General features: G+C 63.1%; 1 protein-coding gene across 15 annotated transcripts; it reads right to left on the bottom strand.

Moving 5' to 3' along the window:
- Window positions 1-18,872, bottom strand: BRD9 (bromodomain containing 9). 15 transcript variants are annotated; one of them, XM_085002489.1, is made up of 16 exons: window positions 18,729-18,872; window positions 17,978-18,192; window positions 17,448-17,786; window positions 16,388-16,448; window positions 15,815-15,959; window positions 12,762-13,426; window positions 12,550-12,665; window positions 11,388-11,520; window positions 10,521-10,596; window positions 9,369-9,464; window positions 8,617-8,749; window positions 6,883-6,994; window positions 4,398-4,436; window positions 2,870-2,969; window positions 1,533-1,700; window positions 1-684 (listed from the first exon to the last, which is right to left on the bottom strand). In XM_085002489.1, the coding sequence occupies exons 8-16, from the start codon at window positions 11,514-11,516 to the stop codon at window positions 584-586; spliced, it is 954 nt and encodes a 317-aa protein (XP_084858615.1). In that variant the 5' UTR covers window positions 11,517-11,520; window positions 12,550-12,665; window positions 12,762-13,426; window positions 15,815-15,959; window positions 16,388-16,448; window positions 17,448-17,786; window positions 17,978-18,192; window positions 18,729-18,872; the 3' UTR covers window positions 1-583. The 15 variants fall into 15 exon arrangements, with proteins under 15 accessions (XP_084858615.1, XP_084858616.1, XP_020932790.1 ...); XM_085002490.1 differs by having other exon boundaries at window positions 12,550-12,662; XM_021077131.2 differs by having other exon boundaries at window positions 12,550-12,725; window positions 13,316-13,426.
- Window positions 18,873-18,913: the final 41 nt, after the last annotated feature.

Here is an 18,913-nt window from a genome sequence, read left to right as displayed (position 1 = left end):
TTGCGCTGTGCGTATCTTTTTATTAAGAGCTGCACTGGCATCATACAAACACACATCCAGTAAACACATCTGGAACAAAGAGTCACTTAACACTGCGCTGTGCCCGCAGGAAGGCCAGCCTCACGGCACGCACCCCTCCCAGAGCACACGGGTCAGAGACCCCTGCCTGTCCGGGGCCGGGAGGGCGCACGCCTGGCTCCCACGTGGCTCTGCCCTGACCTGCCTCAGAAATGGGATGTGGGGGGCAAGGACCAGGCAGGACCCCCACAGAGCACAGCTCCCCCCCAGGGCTGCTTCCGCGGCCACTCGGAGGACGTGTCCACACAGCCACAGGGAAGGACACCGACTCAAGCTTAGGGACAGATCACACCGGCTTCGGGGCATCTGTCACATGCCTTTTATACGTGATTCCGCCACAGGGGCCGCAAGACCATCGACAGAAACGCTGGAGCCGCGATGACACGATCCCAGAGCCCCTCACTGTCTCCCCGGCGGCTCCCGCAGGCCGAGGGGACAGAGGCAAAGTCTCTGTCTCAGGACGCGACCTCTACATGCAAATAAAACCGTGAGACTATCGACAAGCTTAGCTCTTCGTGGCGGCCGCAGGCTCGGGAGACTGCAGAAACTCGTACGGGTCGTGGGTCCCCTCGGCCTGCTCCCCGACGCTGAGGTGGGACGGGCTCCCTGCAGTCAGGCCAAGAAGGGACGTCTCAGCCCGCGTGTTGGCGCTCAAGCCCACGGCCCCAGCGGCCCGGCTGAGTGCCAGCGTCTGCGGGCAGCAGAGGGCTCAGCCGCAGCGCCGTGGCCCCGGTGGGGCCTTCCCAGACGTGGCTGTGGACGCTCTGCAGAGGGAGGTGGGCGCTGAGCCCCCCACCACCCTGAGCCGCGCCAACGTCCCCACGAGTCCACGAGGACCTTGTGGTCCTCACTCTGGGCCCAGCCGGGGTCACCCGGGACCTCCTTGTGCCATTTGTCACAAGCTTAACCGACCAGACGGGTCCTTATTTAGACAGTTTTAGCCAAACCTCTACAGCCAATCCCCTCTCCCCACAACACCAAGGTTCGTGCTGCTGAAAGAGCACTTCAGCCTCTGCGTCTGGGAGCTGCGACAGCAGCCGAGGCCACAGCGGGGCACTTCCGAGGAGCCAGGAGACAGGCGTCTGCCCGCTTTCTGGGGGGGTCCTCGCTTGTTAAACTCGGGGTCCCTAGGCCGAGAAAGGCCGTGTACTTCCCCTGAATGAGGGCCCTGGAGGACACCCTGGTCCCCACGCAGCTTTGGGACTACGAGCAGTGACAGCAGAAAGAGACCCGATTCTGAGAGGCTGTCGGGCCCACAGGACTGGCTGGGGCTCTTCCAGACACACAGAGCCCCCAAATTCCTAAGATTAACCCTTCACGTCAGCGCAGCCGCCTGCCCAGGGAGTGCTGGGGGCGGGGCCCGGGGGGGGAGCGGGGGCCCTGGGGTCCCGGGGGCGGGAGCAGGTGCCCTGGGGTCCCGGGGGCGGGGCGGGCAGGGCGCCCGCGGGCCTCACCCAGGTGATGCTGGTCCCTGTCCGAGGCGTTGGACAGGGAGCTGAGGTTGGACGACGGCCGGGAGCCCCCGCGCTCTGCCTGCGCCTCGTGCAGGTCCTGGAGGAGCTTCGTGGTCTCGTCCAGGCTCAAGGGGCCATCATCATGGTCCAGCTCCTTCTTCACCTTCCCTGCAGACAAGGGGCCATGGCATCTGCGCTCCAGAGGGCTGCGGCCTGAGCGAGCGCCACCTGCGCCCGCGTGAGGACGACCTCACGGGGTCAAGAGCGGCACACGCGCCGGTGATCACCTTCGTCCCAGGCCCGGCAGGGGGACCCTGACTGCGGCTCTGGGCCCTAAGAATGCCTGGAAGCAAAGCCTGGACAGGGCCGACCCTCAAAGTCGCCCGATGACCCGTCCACACGGCGCAATCAGAGGCGGTGGCTAAGTCTAGTGCCTGCAGCCGGCCTCCAACAAATGGCGAGAGGCAGGCGGAGGAGCGGGGGCCGTGGCCCCACCAGGGAGGAACACGGCAAACGAGATACAGGACAGTGACCTGGGAACACGCGCCACCTGTTCAAAAGGCAAGGGACAGAGAAGGGAGGCAGGAGTGGAGGACACGGAAAGGCCGGGTGGAGCTTCCAGAATGAAAAGGGGAGCAGGGAACCTGGGGGCCAGCAGATCAGCCGGCGGGAGGAGCGCCCGGGGCCCTCCGAGGCTGCCTGGCACCTGAAACCGAGCAGAGCAAAAAGGAGCTGAGGCAAGTGGCAGAAGTGGGCCAGGGGAGAGCTGAAGCGCCTGGGGCCAAAGCCCCCCATGCAGTAAAAACCAGGAACCACTGGCCAACAGCTAAACGTAACCCAAGAAGAACGAAATGAAGGGACAGCAAACTAGGGCACGTTCTAATCAAACCACGGAAACCCCAGCAACATGCAGAAAATCTGAGTCTCAGCCAGAGAAAGGAGAGCTGGTGAGCAACAGGCCGGCCCCTGGGAGAGCACGGACGGCCCGCTCCAGGGCGAGGGCTCCGCTCCAGGGCGAGGGCTCCGTGCGCCTCCAGAGTGCCCTGTGGGATGAAGGGAACGGAGCCGGGACGGCTGTGCCAGCCGCGGGCGAGGGAGCCAAGGCCGACACGGGGGCGGGGGGAGGGGGGATTGGGTGGGAGGGACACAGCGCTGCCGCTGCCCCGCCCATGGGATCAAGGGGCCCCAGTGGACGACCCCTGAGGTCAGAAAGGAGCCAGGCAGGCGCTGGCTGGGGGTCCTCTTCTACGGCCAGCTGGCCGGGCAAGCCGCCCTCCCGGGAGCAAGCGGGGCACCCCCCGGGCCAGGCCTGGGCGGAAACGCCCTGCACGACCTACCCAGACAGCCGAGCACGGAGATGTCCAGAGAGACGTCTGAATAGGACTTCATGGCCATGAAGTCCAGGGCGGAGCCGCCGTCCCCGAGAGGGTCCCCGGCCTGCAGGAGACAGTCACGTGAGACAGAGGAGAGGGGGACTGAGCGGGCCAGGAACGCCACCGGGTAGGAAAGGCCTGCTCTGCGGTGCTGCAGTTCAGGCAGCACGGGGCCCAGGCTCACGAGCGGCCGCCCTCAGCCGGACCAACGAGGACGGCTGCTGGTCTCGGGACCCACGGGTGCTGAGGAAACACGGGGCACAGGAGCCCCGCGGGGCGCAGGCGGTCTTCAGGAACCAAGCAGGGAACATGGCAGGTTCCCAGCAGCGCACACGCCCCGGCTCTGCCCGGAGGCCCCGACACTTCCTGCCCCCTTCGCAGGAGCGCCCTGCCTTCCCCAAAGCGCGGGCCCCCGCACACACATCTCCCAGCCCCGTCCGCTGCTTCAAGGGCCAGCGCGTAGCTAAAGCTGAGGGAGTCTCTGCGACCACCTGCAGGGTTCTGGGGGGTCACCACGTCACCGCAGGCCCGCGACTTCCGCCGGATCGCACTCGTTCATGCTGCTGCTGGGTCCCGCCACCGCTGCAGAGTTCTTGGGGGATGACAAGCCCTCCCCCGAGGACACGGGAGCGGCACCGTTTCTTCCCCAAGGAGCAAACAGAGCTCCACGAGCCTGGCGGGCGCCGGTGTCCTTCGCAGGCTCCACCCTCCCCTCTCCCAGGGTCACAGCTCAGAGCTCCCAGCCTGCACGGTGGGGACAGACGTCTGCTGCCACCCAGAGGAGGGACGAGGCCTCTACCGCCGAGCAAGGGTGTACGGGACCGGGGACCCCTCTCCTCTCCTGGGGGCCGCCCTGGCCCTGGGGATCCATGAACATGCTGCCCCCACTCGGCGTCCATCAAACCGACTTGTCTGTGCTCTGACAGCTTCTCCCTCGAGCAAACTGTTCCGTGCTGACTCAAGACCACAGACAAGCCAGGCTCAGCTCAGGAGCCCGGTGACCGGCGAGGCCCCAGGGCCACTGCTGCCACAAATTCCTACAGGAGTCCCGCGACCACCGCGGTGCTCTGACACCAGAGACCGCGGCTCGCAGCCATTAGCTGCCACGCTCTCTCCCCCCTCGGCCGGATCTGCTCGCCCATCTCGCGGGGGGACCCGTGTCCCAAGGCCCTGACCAAAGGTACGTTAAAGAGGTCGGGCCCGGCCGCCCACGGGCCTCCGGGGAGACGCCCGCGCAGCCCCCCAATCCTCCAAAAGCCCGCCGACGGGAGCCTGACACTCTGCCGGGTGCCGACCCCGGCCACCAAGGCCAGGGAACCCCGCAGCCCAGGCCCCACACCCCACCCTGCGCTGCGGCCTCCGGACCGCAGGAGGGGAGACCCCCTTCCGCCTCCTCGTCAGAACCGAACGGGCGTCCAAACACACATCAAAGGCCGGCGTCCCAGCGGGGCCCTAACGACGAGGCTCTTCCTACCTCGTCCCTGGGACTCACCTTGGCCTCGTCCGGAGGCTTCACCGGGACGTTTCTCCTCTGCAAGGCAAAGCAGACAAGACCAGGTGTCCAGAAGAATCTCACACAGACGGCTCGCCTGCCCGCGAGGGAACAGCTGCCCATCCAGGGCTCAGCTGGCCTCGTGGGCAGGCATCCTGTGAATCACGGTGGCCCTGCGTGGGCAGCGACGCTGGGGCCGCCAACCCCGAGTGACACGGAGCTGAAGCAGTGCGCCACCTGCCCACAGCCCCGGGGGCGTGGATGGAAGAGAACGGGAGACACGGCGCCCCGGCCACAGGGCAGCGCGGGGAACAGCCAAAGGGTGAGGACGCCTGCGCCCACCTCCCTTGGGGGGCCGGGGCCCCGGGCCAGGCACCCCCTCCGGCCGGCTAGAGCCTGTGTGCCAGCACCATGCCGCTCTGGTGACGGGAGCCTGGCAGCGCAGCTCAGGTCTGAGGGCGGCGCCCCAGCTCTGGTCAGTCAGGCTCTCCTGTGTTTCCTCAGGAATTTTAAGATCATGGTTCCGGCTCTGTGGAAAGTGCCACTGCTGTTTCGGGGGGGACCCCACTGACTGTGTGCAGGTGAGCTTAGGTCCTGCGGCCCGTTAACAAGGCCTGTTCTGCCAATCCACGCAAAGACAGCCCACGCAGTAAGGGTCCTGGGAAAACCGGACAGCACGTGCAAATAAAGAGAGCAGAACACCCTCCAATGAAACACACTCTGGAGTTCCCACTGTGGCTCAGCGATAATGAACCCAACCCACATCCGCGAGGATGCGGGTTTGATCCCTGGCCTCGCTCAGTGGGTTAAGGATCCAGCACTGCCGTGAGCCGTGGTGTAGGGTGCAGATGTGGCTCGGATCTGGTGTGGCTGTGGCTGTGGTGTAGGTCGGCAGCTACAGCTCCAACTCGACCCCTAGCCTGGGAGCCTCCATAGGCTGCAGGTGCGGCCCTAAAAAAGCAAAAAACCCAAATAGACTCAAAATAGACTGAAGACCCAAATGTGGTCCACACACACCATGGACTACTACTCGGACATGAAAAAATGAAATTTTGCCATCTGCAACAACACAATGAATGGATCTGGAGAGTATTGTGCCAAGTGAAAAACAAATACTGTATGTTCTCCCTCAGAGGCAGCATCTAAAACATGTAACAAACCAGTGAATAGAACCAAAAAGAAACAGCCTCACAGACACAGAGAACAAACGGGTGGCTGCTGGTGGGGAGAAGGAGGGCGGGGGGTCAAGCGCCGCGCTATCAAACCTAAGACCCACCACGGGAAAAGGCTGCATGGCGCGCAAAGCATCGTCACCCTTGCACGCTCACTTCAAGTGCAGGGAAACCTCTCAAAGTCGCTTATCTCTATGCTGTACACCGGACACACCTCTGCGTTAAAAAAAGCTTACACAGAAAGAAAGAACATATTTGAAGAGTGAAAATATTCCAAGTTTGATGGAAACTATAAACCAATGGACCCAAGCAGCTCAACCAATGTTAAGCGGAATGAATACAAAGAAAAGCACATAAGGAGTTCCCGTCATGGCACAGCAGAAATGAATCCAACCAGCATCCACAAGGACGCGGGTTCCATCCCTGGCCTTGCTCAGTGCGCTGCAGTTCCGGCGTTGCTGTGGCTGCAGTGTAGGCCGGAAGGGAAGTGATGAAAAGCCGTCACAAAGAACAAAACTTAAAAGCATTTAGAGCAGCAGGCAGCACGTTTTCTCCAAACAGGCCAAGGGCAACCCCTTGAAGCTTTGTGGCCACACGTGGCCTGTGGCACATGGACATTCCTGGGCCAGAGATGGAATCCAAGCTGTGGCTGTGGCCTGCATCACAGCCGTGGCAACGCCAGGCCCTACACCGGGCGGGGGTCAAAGCTGCACCTCCGCAGAAACTGAAGCCGCTGCATGCAGTCGGATTTTTTTTTTTTGCTGCCCTGCAGCATATGGAGTTTCCGGGCCAGGGGTCAGATCCTGAACCCACTGTGCCAGTCCAGGGATCGAAGCTGCATCCTGGTGCTCCCAGGACACCACTGATTTCCACTGTGCCACAGCAGCAGCTCTGCAGTGGGATTCTTAACAAGCTGTGCCACGGCGGGAGCTCCTCAGGCGTTGTCTTAGGCAGAGGAAAAGACATCAGCCTGTGATTCCACCCCAGCATAGACAAGTTTCAAAAAAGAAAGGTAAAGACACTTCAGATACAGAAAGACTGGGCAAATCCACTGCCAGCAAATCTGTCCTTAGAAAAACACCAGAGGAAATTCTTCGGGATGAAGGAAAGTGGCGGCGGCTGAAAGAAAGTGGGGGCAGAGGGCCAGAGACCACGGGCCCGGGGGGACGACCTTTCTCGTTTCCCTGAAAAATAACTGCTCAAAAGAAAAGACAAACAGTAAGTAACGACCAGCACAGCAGGAAGAGCTGCCCCCACCTCGCGGCCCCAGCTGGGTGGGCTCCTTGCCCGGGAGGGGCCCCAGCGCAGCCCACCTGCCTCAGCTGGAAGAGCATCCGCGAGTGGTCTCCGCCGGTGATCTGGTCCAGGAGGTCGTCCACCATTTTCTTGCTGTAGCTCCCAGCATCCTTCACAAACTCCTGCAGGCTGGGAGGGGCCGCGAGAGAAGAGGCTGGAACAGCAGCTCCCTGCTGCCCCATCCCGGCTGCACCCGAGACAGGCTCTCCCCGAGCCCGAGGCCCCTCCTGGACAGGGTGGCGCGGGGAGTGGACAGCAGTCCGGCAGCGTGACCAGCGACCCAGAAGAGTTTTCTCAAGAAAAAGACTGTTCATTAAAAAGCAAGCAAAGTGAGGAGCCGTGTGCCCACGCGGCTAAGGACCTCACCCCGACTTACAACAGAAGAGCGGCCATGTGTGTTTGGCATTTACAGAGTCAAGGAGCTGGGAGACAACGCAGCACAGGGCCACCCATGGGCACCTCGGAGCAGCACGTTGATTTTTGGGTCATGTGAATGAAAGCCCAAAAGAAAACCACGTCGCTCACAAAAGAGGCCCGAACAGAGGCCCACAGCCCTGGCAGCAGAACCGGGCAGAGGCCCAGAAGGGCCTGGACTGCAGCGCAGTCGCCAAAGGAGCACCTGGGAAGGGGCAGGGGTGCGCGAGAACCCCCCGGCGGGTCCCGGAGGCCTGGGAGGAAGGGCCTGGCACCAGGAACAGCGTGGCCTTGGCCAGGCCGCGTGCCCGCTTTCCTGGGCTGCTCGCGAGGCCGTGATTGTTGCTGCACAGCACCCAGAATCCGTGCACCTCTCACGAGCAGGCACTTGGGGGGTGGCTGCAGCTCAGTCTGGCCTCACGAAGGCCTGCAGCAGACACAGCAGATGACTGAATAAAACCCTTGGTGAGCTGTGCCCCGAAGAGCGGTGAGCTGCTGACAGGGCGACAGGGAGCAAAGGGCACAGTCCCTCGGCCACGGGTAGTTTGCTCCTGTCACTGCTTTTTCACACCAAATCCAGTGTAGACGTCCACTCACTGTACTAGAAGCTGATGCCCCAAATGTGTTCTACATTCTTTTTGGAATGAAACAAAGGCCTAATGTGGACAGATCCTCCTTGTCAGAGACTAGCAAAATTATTACTTCCCTGTTAAAAAAATCACTAAGATTCCACCCGTGAGCTGCTTTTACCTTATCTCAAAAAAACAAAAAACCCAAGAGCAGCTATAGAGAACTGCAACACTATAGAACTTAACGTCACATCCTAGTTGGCAGCTCAACTGTGTCCCCGAAATTCACACGATGAAGCCCTGGGCCCCGGTACCTCAAAAACGTGACTGCACGTGAAGCCTGGGCCCTCAGCTCTCAGGCGGGTGTCCCTACAAGCCAAGCCGGGACAGCCCCGCCCAGAGGGGAGGCTGTGTGAGGACACGGCGCGGGCAGTATCCGCACGGCCGGGAGGCCGCCGCCGAGTGTGCGGCTGCGCTGCTCACGCTGCCCTGTCAGGTGCCCTCTGCAGTCCGACCGACCCACGCACACGACTCCGCCTCTGCGGAACCGGCACTGCTGGTCCCAGCCCGGCAGCCTTCTGCGAGCCACGGCCTGGATCGTCATCCTTAGAATCACGACACCTGCACCTCAAGGCTGGCCTGCAGCAGACACAGCGCTGGGCCGAAAAAGCTCTTGGGCTCTGCTGCTGCTGCTGCTGCTGCTGCGGGGACCTGCTGCGGGGACGGCCGTCCACCCTGGCCACGATGAGAGGACGGACCCCCACCCACCTCAGGGCGCACTGCACGCCCGTCTCGTCTCCGTAGGCCGCGTAGAGCAGCTCCGCTTCATCCGACTTCAGATCGCCCAACACGGAGTTGCTGTGCAGGGCAAGCGCGGTGCTGGCGCTGGACAGGAAGGTGACTGCGGGGAGAGAGGCGCGTCACGCGGCGGCCGCCGCTCTGCACAGCCCGCGCCCTCGCCGCCTCAGCCTGGCCGCTGGGGCGCTCCAGGAGCCGGGTGGTGGGGACCTGAGGCCTCAGGGATGCTCCTGGGGGTGGGGGCGAGGGTCGTGGCCGGGGCACAGGAGGGGGAGCCGGGAGCACATCTGTGGAACAATCGAAACGTCCCCACCGCCACACATCCCTGGAACTAAAACTACCGTGTGGGACAAACGCCACTAAGCCAACCAGAGCGCCCAGCGCGACCACCACGCAGGTTCCCCGGCCAGGGGGCGAACCGGAGCTGGAGCAACCACGCCGCCCGCCCGGCCCCACCCCGTACCCTGCGCTGGCCAGCGAGACCCACGCTCTGGCGTCTCTGCTGCGCGCACGGCCCCAACCCAAGTGGATGACCAGGGATAATTCATCGGAGAAGTTAAAATGCCACCACTAAACCATGGCACGGCTACCACCCTGACTGTGGCCCAAACTGTGGGGTGGAGACACCTCCGCCCCCCCAAGCAGGAAAAGGAGGCCTTGCCTGTCCCTGCTCGGGTTTCCAAGGGGGCCAGGAACGGGGGGGGGGGGGGGTGGGCACTCACCTCTGCTCCTCCGCTCCTCCCTGAAGCCCAGTGTGGTGAAGCCTGGGAGCAGCTTGCTGGACAGCGAGCTCAGGTCCACCGGGTGCGTCTCCTCCTCTGCAAGGGCACCAGGCGTGAGCCGGTGGCACTGCGCACGCCCTCCCACCTTGCCTCCCAGTGAGGTAGGGGGGGCTCCCCGAGAAGAGGCCCCTGGAGCAGAATCTACAGGAGCCAGCGACCTTTGACCTTCAACACCCCGCAACCCAACTTCAGATCCCCCACCGGTGACGTAAGGAAAGACCAGCTCTGCCAGGACAGAGCAGTGTCCCCTCCCAACCTCCCGTCCCACGTGCCTTACTGGCAACAGTGAAGCTCTGCCTGCAGCGGGTCCCGAGAGCGCGCCTTCCCTACGCCGTGTGCCCTGGTGGAGCTCACGCAGCCCCAGCGGGACCCTTCCCCCCACCCCCCCGTCGGAACCCTGGCTCGCCTGTTCTCTCTCGAGACACTGGGCCTCGTGCCAGCTCCAGGTCAGGAGAAGCCGTCAGTGCTGCCCTCCACACCCAGCAGAGAACTCTGTGCCCAGCAATCCCGCTCCCAGGCTGGGAACAGAGCGCCTGGGCGTCGGCCGGCAGGGGGAACCAGGTAGTGTTCCACTTCCCATGTGGGTGTGAGCACGCGTGTGCGTGTGTGTCTGCACGGTCACACGCACATCAGAACTATTTCCCAGAAGGTGGAAACACCCGTTAAAGAGGCCATGGCCGCGACTATGCAGGCTGGACAGGCCCTTTGGAAGGAACTCCGGTGCCTCCCGGATCGTCTCCGGTGTAACCGGCACGTCGCCGTGCGGGGCAGCGGCGCCTGGCTTGGAGGGTAGGCAGAGCTTGGCACTGCGGTTCCCACAGAGGGGCCCTGGACAGAGCTTGCGGGGCGAGCCAACCGCCAGGGCCTCCCACAGCCTGGGGAGTGGGCGGGCGACCCAGCGCCGCCGGCTGTCCTGGGGCCCTTGGTCAGAAAGGCCTGCCCGGCATCTCCCGGCGGCCAGAGGGCCGCCCTCGGTCCACGGACCACACTGGCGCCGCTCGGCGTGGCCCCGGACACGGCCTCCTGGCCAGAGAAAAGGCGCGTCTCAGGCAGGCTGGTGGTCCCGGGGAGCGGCGCGCGCGGGCCACCCACCGTCGGCGTCCGGCTCGGCGGCGTTGACCACGCTGTAGAGCAGGCTGCCGTCGCCGCCCTTCTTCAGGTAGCCCATCTGCAAGGAAGTGCGCCTGAGCCCCGCGGCCGCGGCTCCCCGCCGAGCCCTCCCCCAAGGCGCCAGCAGGACAGGGGCCTCGGAGCGTGGCCGACAGGGTGAGACCCCAAAGCCTCCAAGTTCCTCGCTCCCCACCCACAAAGACCACGGACGCGCCTCGGATCTTCCCTGGATCTTAAGACCTGCTCACGAATGACCACGTGCCCAGGTCCTCTCACCCGTGCCCTGTCTTTTTAGGGTGGCCCTCGTGGCATATGGAGGTCCCTGGACCAGGGGGCGAGTGGGAGCTGCAGCTGCCGGCCTGCACCACAGCCACAGCCACACAGGATCCTTAACCCACTGAGCGAGATCAGGGATCGAACTGCATCCTCACGGATACCAGTCCAGCTCTGAAGCTGCTCTGCCCCAGTGGGAACTCTGGTCACACTGCTGCTGTCGGACACACTGGTCTAGATGCTCTCGTGTCTCAGGGGAGGGGCTCGCCGGATGGTGGGGCTCACGCCTGTCACGCCTGGCTCAGACCCGCAGGCGACCACAGGGCCGCACAGAGACGTGAGGACCCAGGGAGAGGGTGGGCCGGGCCTCCGTCCAGCGAGGGACGTGAACCCCTCTGCTGGAGGGACCCACACGCCACACACCCTCCCGCCCTCCAGGGGCCCGCCCGTGGCGTCCCCCCGCCCCCTCCGGTGATGAGGGCACCGCTGGGACACGGGCGGAGCTCTGACCAGATGCTCACAGCGGCCTGCTAGCCTCTCGACCCTGATGGCTGTGCCCCCGGCAGGAGATGCTACCTTGCCCCCGGGGACGAGCCGGTTGATCCTGTCCCGGGCCTCGTCGGCCGCGTGCTCCACCAAGGCCAGCACGTGCTCTTCTGCGGTGCTGTCCGTCAGGCTGCAGGCGTTGCCTTCCGGCTCAAACATGCAGCTACGGGGCAGGAACGCACACCAGTCACCAGGGAGCGCGCGCCAAGGCCTCACCCTGGTCTGACCCTCATGCTGCGCCAGGTCACAAGGGACCGGGAGGAGCAGCGGGAGGCGCACCTGAGTCCCTTCCTGTCACCTCTAACCACGACAAAACAAGCGCTTTCCTCCAGATAAAACAAAACCACAAGCCAAGAAGATGGCTCCATGGTCTCACGTCTCAGCAATGACTTTCTGTCGCTTTAAGAGCAACGGAGCAGGGGACAACCACAAGCCTCGCAAAACACAGCGCCACTCGAGATGCCATCAGGAAAAGTGACGTGGCCCCCGCTGGCCATGGAGGTGCCGACAGTGAGCCTGAGCCGGGGAGCGGCCCCGCCAGGCCCAGGCACAGCCAGAGCCCCTACAGGCAGAGCAGGAGCCGTGCCAGCACCCGAGGAGGCGGCCCCTCCTGCAGAGGCTCTAGATCTGGGGCCCCCAGGAAGCCCCCAGGACAGGGTTCGCAGCTCCGGGCAAGGTGTTCCTTGCCCACGCATGCTAGCTGCTCAAGGGATGTGACTGTGCCCGGGGCCGGGGCCAGGGCCAGGCAAGCCCAGGCTGCGGTCCGTGACCTACACGTGAGGGGACTTCTCTGAAGTGACAGGTCGACAAAGGCCCTAAATGGCAGCGGCAGGGACCAGGCAGCAGTGGGCAGCTGAGGGCTAGAGACGGGCCCGGCGCGCCTCGCCTGGGGCAGAGCACATGTGTATGCCTGCCAGGGCGACAGTGACTCTGCTCCAGGACAAGCCACCGTGTGCGCTGGCACGTGGTGGGGGGCACACAGAGCGAAGTGCACGACGGACCTCGGGGACCAGGGCCGGCAGAGACGGCGCGGTCGTCTCCACCGCTGTGGTCGCCCCACCTCCAGTGAGCGGGGGGGTGGGGTGGGGGGTCCACTTCCCGCTGGGAGCCCGGGCGCATGGGCCCCCGGGGCCGCTCGGGCCGCTGCCGTCTGGGCGCCCACGAGGCCCGGCTCCACCAGGCCGGCCTTTACCTGATGGCTTCTCTACTCGGCCTTTTGGACCTCCGGGCAGTTTCTACTTGCACGGGCGCGACTTCGGGGACGGGCTCCTGAACAGCTGTGTCTTCGTTGCCCAGGAGCGCGGCCTGCTGAGAGAAATCCATGTCCTGCATGAACGACACGCTGCGCTTCAAAGCCAGCAGCCGCTCCTAGAAGCAGAAGAGCACAGAGCAGCCGCGCTTTACCTCTCCCTGCGGCCGAGGCGCCGTGACGACGGGATGGCTGGGCGCCCGCGGCCTCGCCCGGCCAAAGCTAACCCTCCACACGGCGCCGCACCTGCCCAGCGCCGCGGAGCCAGCAGGGGCCGCGCCTCACCTACTGGCCAGGCAGGCACCAGGCGCTGGTCCTAGATGGTGATGCATGCAGCCTGGCTCGGGACAGATGGGAAGCCACTTGGGATGGCCGGGGAGGGGCGGGGGCGGGGGCGGGGGGTCTGACACAGGGAGGCAGCCACGCCAAAGAGACCCACCAAGCAGGCTGCAATCCAGTGAGACCGAGAGCCTCGGCTTTGGTGCCAACCCCATGGGGCTCAGCTGGGGCAGGAGCAGAGGGACGGGGGTGCCTGCAGGACGGGGACCTGGAGAGCGTGGCAGGGGCACCCTGAGGGGAGGGGTCCACGCCGTGGCCAGGGACAGACGGATGGAAGCGTGTCATTCGCTGTGAGTTTCTCATTAGGCACGAGAAGCGCAGGAGGACGCTCAGGCCTGGGCTCCTCGCCCGCCCGGAGGGGGTTTCTTACTTTGCTCATCATCTTAAAGCCCGCGTGAAGGATCTTCTTCGCTAACTTGTAGTACACGGTGTCCGGCCTGTTGTACGTCATTGCGTTGTCACACATCAGTTTGAAATCTGCCTGCAAAGAAAGAGAATTCGCCGTGTTTGTAACACCGTCCAGATAACAGCAAAGAGCCGAGATCACTACCAAAAGAGGCCCATGGAGGGGCTCCCGTCAGGGCGCAGCGGAAACCAACCCGACTAGGAACCGAGAGGTTGCAGGTTCGATCCCTGGCCTCGCTCAGTGGGTTAAGGATCCAGTGTTGCCGTGAGCCGTGGTGTCGGTCGGTCGCAGCCGCGGCTCGGAACTGGTGTTGCTGTGGCTGTGGCGGAGGCCAGCAGGAGCAACTCCGAATAGACCCCCTACCCCCCGGAACCTCCACAGGCCACAAATGGGGCCACAAAAGCACCAAAGGCAGAGGGCGAAGTGGAGCGGGAAACGACCTGGCTCTTGGAGTTCCAGTAGCTTCGTCACCTGAAGTGCGGTTACCTTGCAATGCTGGGTCAGCATCAGGCGCAAAACAAAGCGACTCCGTCCGTGTCCCACACACGTCTCTCCCGCCATAGATGACTGGCAGGTACCGGGGACCGCCCCCGAGCTGCTGGGCAGCCCCGGGGCCGCTCCCTGGCTCTCTGTGCGGCAGTGTGGACCCAGCAGCGCCGCGCTCCTCCCCGGCCCTCCCCCGGGCGCACGGGCAGCCGCGGCTGCGCTCCCGTTGGCAGTCCGCTGCCGCCTCCCCCGGCGGCTCCTGGGCGCCACCTGTTGCACGGTGTCCGTCTCTCTAACCCCGGCCTTCACTTGGCACCGTAACCTTCAGATCCAGCCGTACCACGGCAAGCAGCCTCGCTTCACTGCCGTTTGCGGCCGAGGAACTAAAGACTCGGGTTTTAAACCTCTGAGACGTTCTCGTTGGTCTTCACTGGCCAGGGCGGGCTGGCCTCTTCCTGAAGGCCACGCACGCATCCGACGGGGTCCCTGCACTTCCTCCCTGAGAGCCCCTCCCCTCCCTAGAAGGAGCTGGGGCGTGAAGAACCAACAACAGCCTCTTTTACGCCGCAGCAGAGGGATGAACCTCTCGGGGATTTTCCCATAAGGTTTGCACATCTGTCTGCAGTTACTCTAGTTCCACTACAAAAGCACTTTCTCTCAAACGGGGACAGCCTCAAGAATGACTTTTGTTACAAGTTAGTTAGGTGAAAAATCCGTGTTTCATCACCTACCTACCACACCTGCCCCGGTGAACTGGACATCAGACGGACAGTGACCGCTAATGCGGTGTGTGCTACCTGCAGCCCTGACCAAGTCTCTGTGCCAGTGTCCCCGGGGCTGGGACCGAGCTGTAAAGCAACCCCCCGCCACCACAGGTCCCACGGGTGGTGGCTTCCTAGTGCTCTCTTGAGGACGAGGCGGGCGCTATCCACACCTGGGCTCTGCCCCTGGGTGAGGGACCAAACTGGGGGCCCGCAAGTAGGAAGGTGGACCTTAGGGCATGGACTGTCCCTGCCCACCTGCCCACTGGGCCCCTCCTATGAAAAGTCCCCTTCTCTCCCACTCTCCTTTATCGGCTGTGTTGTTTCTGCAGGTCAACACGTGCTCTCAGGAAGGTCTCCAGTAAACGAAAACAGAAAAACCGAGCTTTTTCAAAGTTAACAGAACCTAAGAAGAAACCTAATGCCTTTTCTAATGACGCCACTACCAACGCTGTCAAGCGCTCATTCTGATTTTCCTGAGTTTCAACACCGACAAGCGATTTTCACCTTTCACAGCCAGTTCTTAGAGACGGGAACTGAGCTCTCGAGAGGACTCACTAAAACTCACTCTCCTAAACAGTAAACTATGTTATCACAAGACAAAACTAAGAATCAGAAAAACCTGTTTCTGAGAGTCCCCCTTCTAGAGCTGGGCCAAACCGAGCACACCCTTGCTTGACCCAGCAGGTCCCCCTATCCCCGCACAGTAACTTAAAACCCCGTCTAATCGTGTGCCAGCAGGACAGCTTCGAGGCCGAAACACGGGGAAAATCTCAACTAACCCGCTCCCCGATTGGCGTTTGTGAAACAGTCCAACACAGACTCGCCCCTAAGAACCTTCAACTGGGGAGTTCCCGTCGTGGCGCAATGGTTAACGAATCCAACTAGGAACCATGAGGTTGTGGGGTCGGTCCCTGCCCTTGCTCAGTGGGTTGACGATCTGGCGTTGCCGTGAGCCGTGGTGTAGGTTGCAGACGCGGCTCGGATCCTGCACTGCTGTGGCTCTGGCGTGGCCGGTGGCTACAGCTCTGATTAGACCCCTAGCCTGGGAACCTCCATACGCCACAGGAGCGGCCCAAGAAATGGCAAAAAGACGAAAAAAAACAAAAAACAAAAAACAAACCTTCGACTGGAAACGACCCAAGCCTTACAAGCGCCCACCGGACGGGAGCACATGGGGCTTTCTGCCGCTGCTCCAGGAGCAAAGCTGATTTACCTTAAATTCCGTGACCGACTTGTACTCGTTAGCGGCGATTTTCTCCTTCATCGTGCCAAAGTCCATCGGGTGTTTTATTATCATCGAGTACCCAGGGGCAATGGCGTCCGTGACAGGAAAAGCAAAAAAGCCGTGAGGATCTTTTCTGAGAACGAAAACACCTTTATTTAAATTCGAAAAACCCAAGATCTAAATACCTGGGCAAGATCCCTCACAATGCAAAAACCAATACAACGGGCCGAATCTTAAGGTCTTTTCTAAAGACGACCAAACTCATGGCTCTTTAAAACCGTGCTCTTTTGATCACTAAAAATTCTCAAGCTCCCACCCTGGCTCCAGTCGCGTCATCTACGTCAGGGCGTCTCGGACCCCGTGCTGGACCAGGAGGCTTCTCCAGCCCTCCCAGCGCTGCTCCCTCCCCACTCTGGTGGCCCCTGTCCGGGTGGACTGCGCTTTACCCGGTGAAGGTGACGTGCCAGCATCCGCTGCACGGCTGGCACGGGTGGGCCAAGACCCCGCAGAGAGGAGACACCCAACCGCCCCCAGCACGAGCTCTTTAGAAACACTCTTTACCTCTGCAGCTGCCGGAGGAAATGCTCGAGGAGCTGCTGAATAGGCGTGCTCTCGCTTTCAGCTGCCGGGCGAAAAATTAAAAAGGGAAACGGAATAAAAGGACTTTGCAATCGCGTCGCTGCAGCGGGAACTCCCATGTCACAGCACCACATACGCATCTAGGGGCTGTTTCACAGTGTTTCAGGTCCAAACGAAAACTGGATGCAAAGACAAACAGACCCGGCTCTGGTCCCTGCCAAGCTCAGCAGTGGAAGAGAGCGGGGTCCCCGAGGCCCTCAGAGGACAGGCGCCCCGTCAACACAGCACCGTGTAGCCATCCCTCCTGGGCCCGGACAGAGCAGAGAGGGCATCATGAAGAAGCCAAGGCAGGCTCTGAGCCCGAAGCTGACGTCGGATGCGCTGCCATCATCCTGCCTGAGTCCTAAGCTCCTGCTTGTGCCTCTGTTCACACATCAAGTGAGGGTAAGTTGGCACCCCCTCCACACAGTAGGCATGGAAATGGTCTCGCCAGCGCTGTCCCCAGGCCCACACGCAGGGCCCGGGACCCGGCCTCGCAACGCCTCTCACCACTGAGGACCAGGCTCAAGTGCAGCAGGAGGGCAGAGGAGCCGGCTCCCGAGAGGGCCGCTGTCGCGACAGAGTGGGACGGGCCGAGAGAGCATCGCCATCGCTAGCTTTCCAGGGAGTCTGGGGAAACGTGAGATACGAGGCCTCAAACGGGCAGCGGAGCAAATGAAGCCAGCGACACCGGCGGCTGCAGGAACCCCACCGACGTGGTCGCCTAGAGAACGGCGGCCCAGCGCCCGCCTTTACTCCACAGGAGCCCCGCCTGTCCACCAGGACGCCCCCACGGCGGAGGGTGCCGCCAGCAAACGGCACCCCAGCGTCTGCAGCAAACCAAAGGTGCTCAGACCCAACGTCAAGACAGAAAAGCCTGGAAGGCGAATCTGCCTCCAGTCAAGCACCTACAAGCCTTTCCCAGAGCCTTCCTCTGCTGAGCTCCTGAGGGGTCTGACCGCCTGCAGCCCTAGGCTCCTCCTGTCCGTGACAAGCTTCTTACCGGCTAGGCCAGCACTGCGGCCCTGCTCTCCAAGCTCAAAGAGGACCCTCGGGTCCAGGGCCTCTGTGTGAGGCCCGGAAGAGAAACCCTGCTCCTTCCTCTCCACGCGTCCCCCAAAAGCTGGCAGGCAGGTGCCCATCACAACTGCACAGGGACAAGCTCCGAAGCCCAAAGCTCAGGCGGTCTCTGAAAACACCGACGCTTGCCTGGCTGCGTCCGGCACGCTCGGACGGGCCGGTCGGGGGGCGGCTCCACCTCCACCTTCTTCCCGGGGTCAAAGTCATCGGCCTCCCCCTCCGTGTCACAGTGCTCCTTCTCCCGCTTGCGCTTCTTCTCCTCCTGGGAGGCAGGGTCAAGGCAGGAGAGCAATGAAGCAGTTGTGAGGGGCCTCTTGTTTCTGAGAGGATGCTAAGGGCCCTCTCCCAGAGACGTTGACTCCGGACTCTCCGCCCGTGCGTCCCCTCCCCTGGGCTCGGGTGAGAAACGTGGTGGGGGGGGGAGCCCCAGGGACTTCAAGCCCCCGCCCTCACCTTTCGCTTCCTCCTTTCTTCATCGTCGAGGTGCTTCTCCTTCTCTGACTTCTTCTTCTTCTTCTTCTTCTTCTCTCTGTGCCGCTCGCGCTCGTGGTCTGACCTGTCGTCGTAGTAACTGGAGTCGTGGCCAGACCCGGAGAGCTCGGTCACTTCACTTCCCCCCACCTTGAGGACCAGCTTCAGGGGTTTCTCCAAGGGCTTGTCGGCATAATCTGCAGACAAAGGGGGGCCTTCAGTGCGTGGGTTTGGGCCGCCAGTCGGTGGCACGGCTGGCCCCTGCTGGGGTGTGAGGGTGACACCGAGGCCCGGGAAGCTGGGGGGGACTGGCTGAACGGAGGCAGAGGACCGGGGGATGCCAAAGCCGTCAAAGAACGGCGGGGTGCGCCCTCCCTGCCATCCTCAGGGAGGTCTCTCCGGCGGCGTCGGAGAAAAAGACCCAGACCCCGCCTTGGTGCTCAGCGTCGGATCCCCTGTCCCCCAGCTCCTGGCCCCTGCTCACCCCTTCTCGTCCTGCACCAGCCCCCGAGTGGCGTCCTGACCCCGGGACTAGAGCTGCAGGGCCGGGGCACAAGTGGGAAAAGGCGGGAGGAGACCTCGAAAACACGGCCGTTCAACACTCTTCTCCAGGTTGCGGCGAGAGCTGGACCGACGCTCGAGAAGAGTTCCCGAGCCCCGGCCGCGCGGCCGGGACCCCCGCCGCCGCGAACACCCGCCCGCCCCGCGTCACAAAGCGCGGCCGCCGCCTCACCTTCGTACGACGAGCGCCACTCGGCCTTGTGCTTCTTGTGCTTCTTGCCCATGGCGGCGGCGCCGAGGGCAGCAACCAGCCCGGCCGCCGCCCGCAAGCCCCGCTCGCTGCCCGCCCGGCGCCTCGAGCTCGCGCGCCCGCGCCGGAAGCGGGCGCCGCGGCCGGAAGGAGCCCCGCCCGCGGGC

The sequence above is a fragment of the Sus scrofa genome, chromosome 16 (genome assembly GCF_054392235.1).
Source record: "Sus scrofa isolate SSC_HxYL_T2T_F1_AM1 chromosome 16, Sscrofa_HxYL_maternal_Yorkshire_Landrace_v2.0, whole genome shotgun sequence".
Lineage (NCBI taxonomy): Eukaryota > Metazoa > Chordata > Mammalia > Artiodactyla > Suidae > Sus > Sus scrofa.
This window is presented reverse-complemented; position numbering and strand designations above follow the sequence as displayed.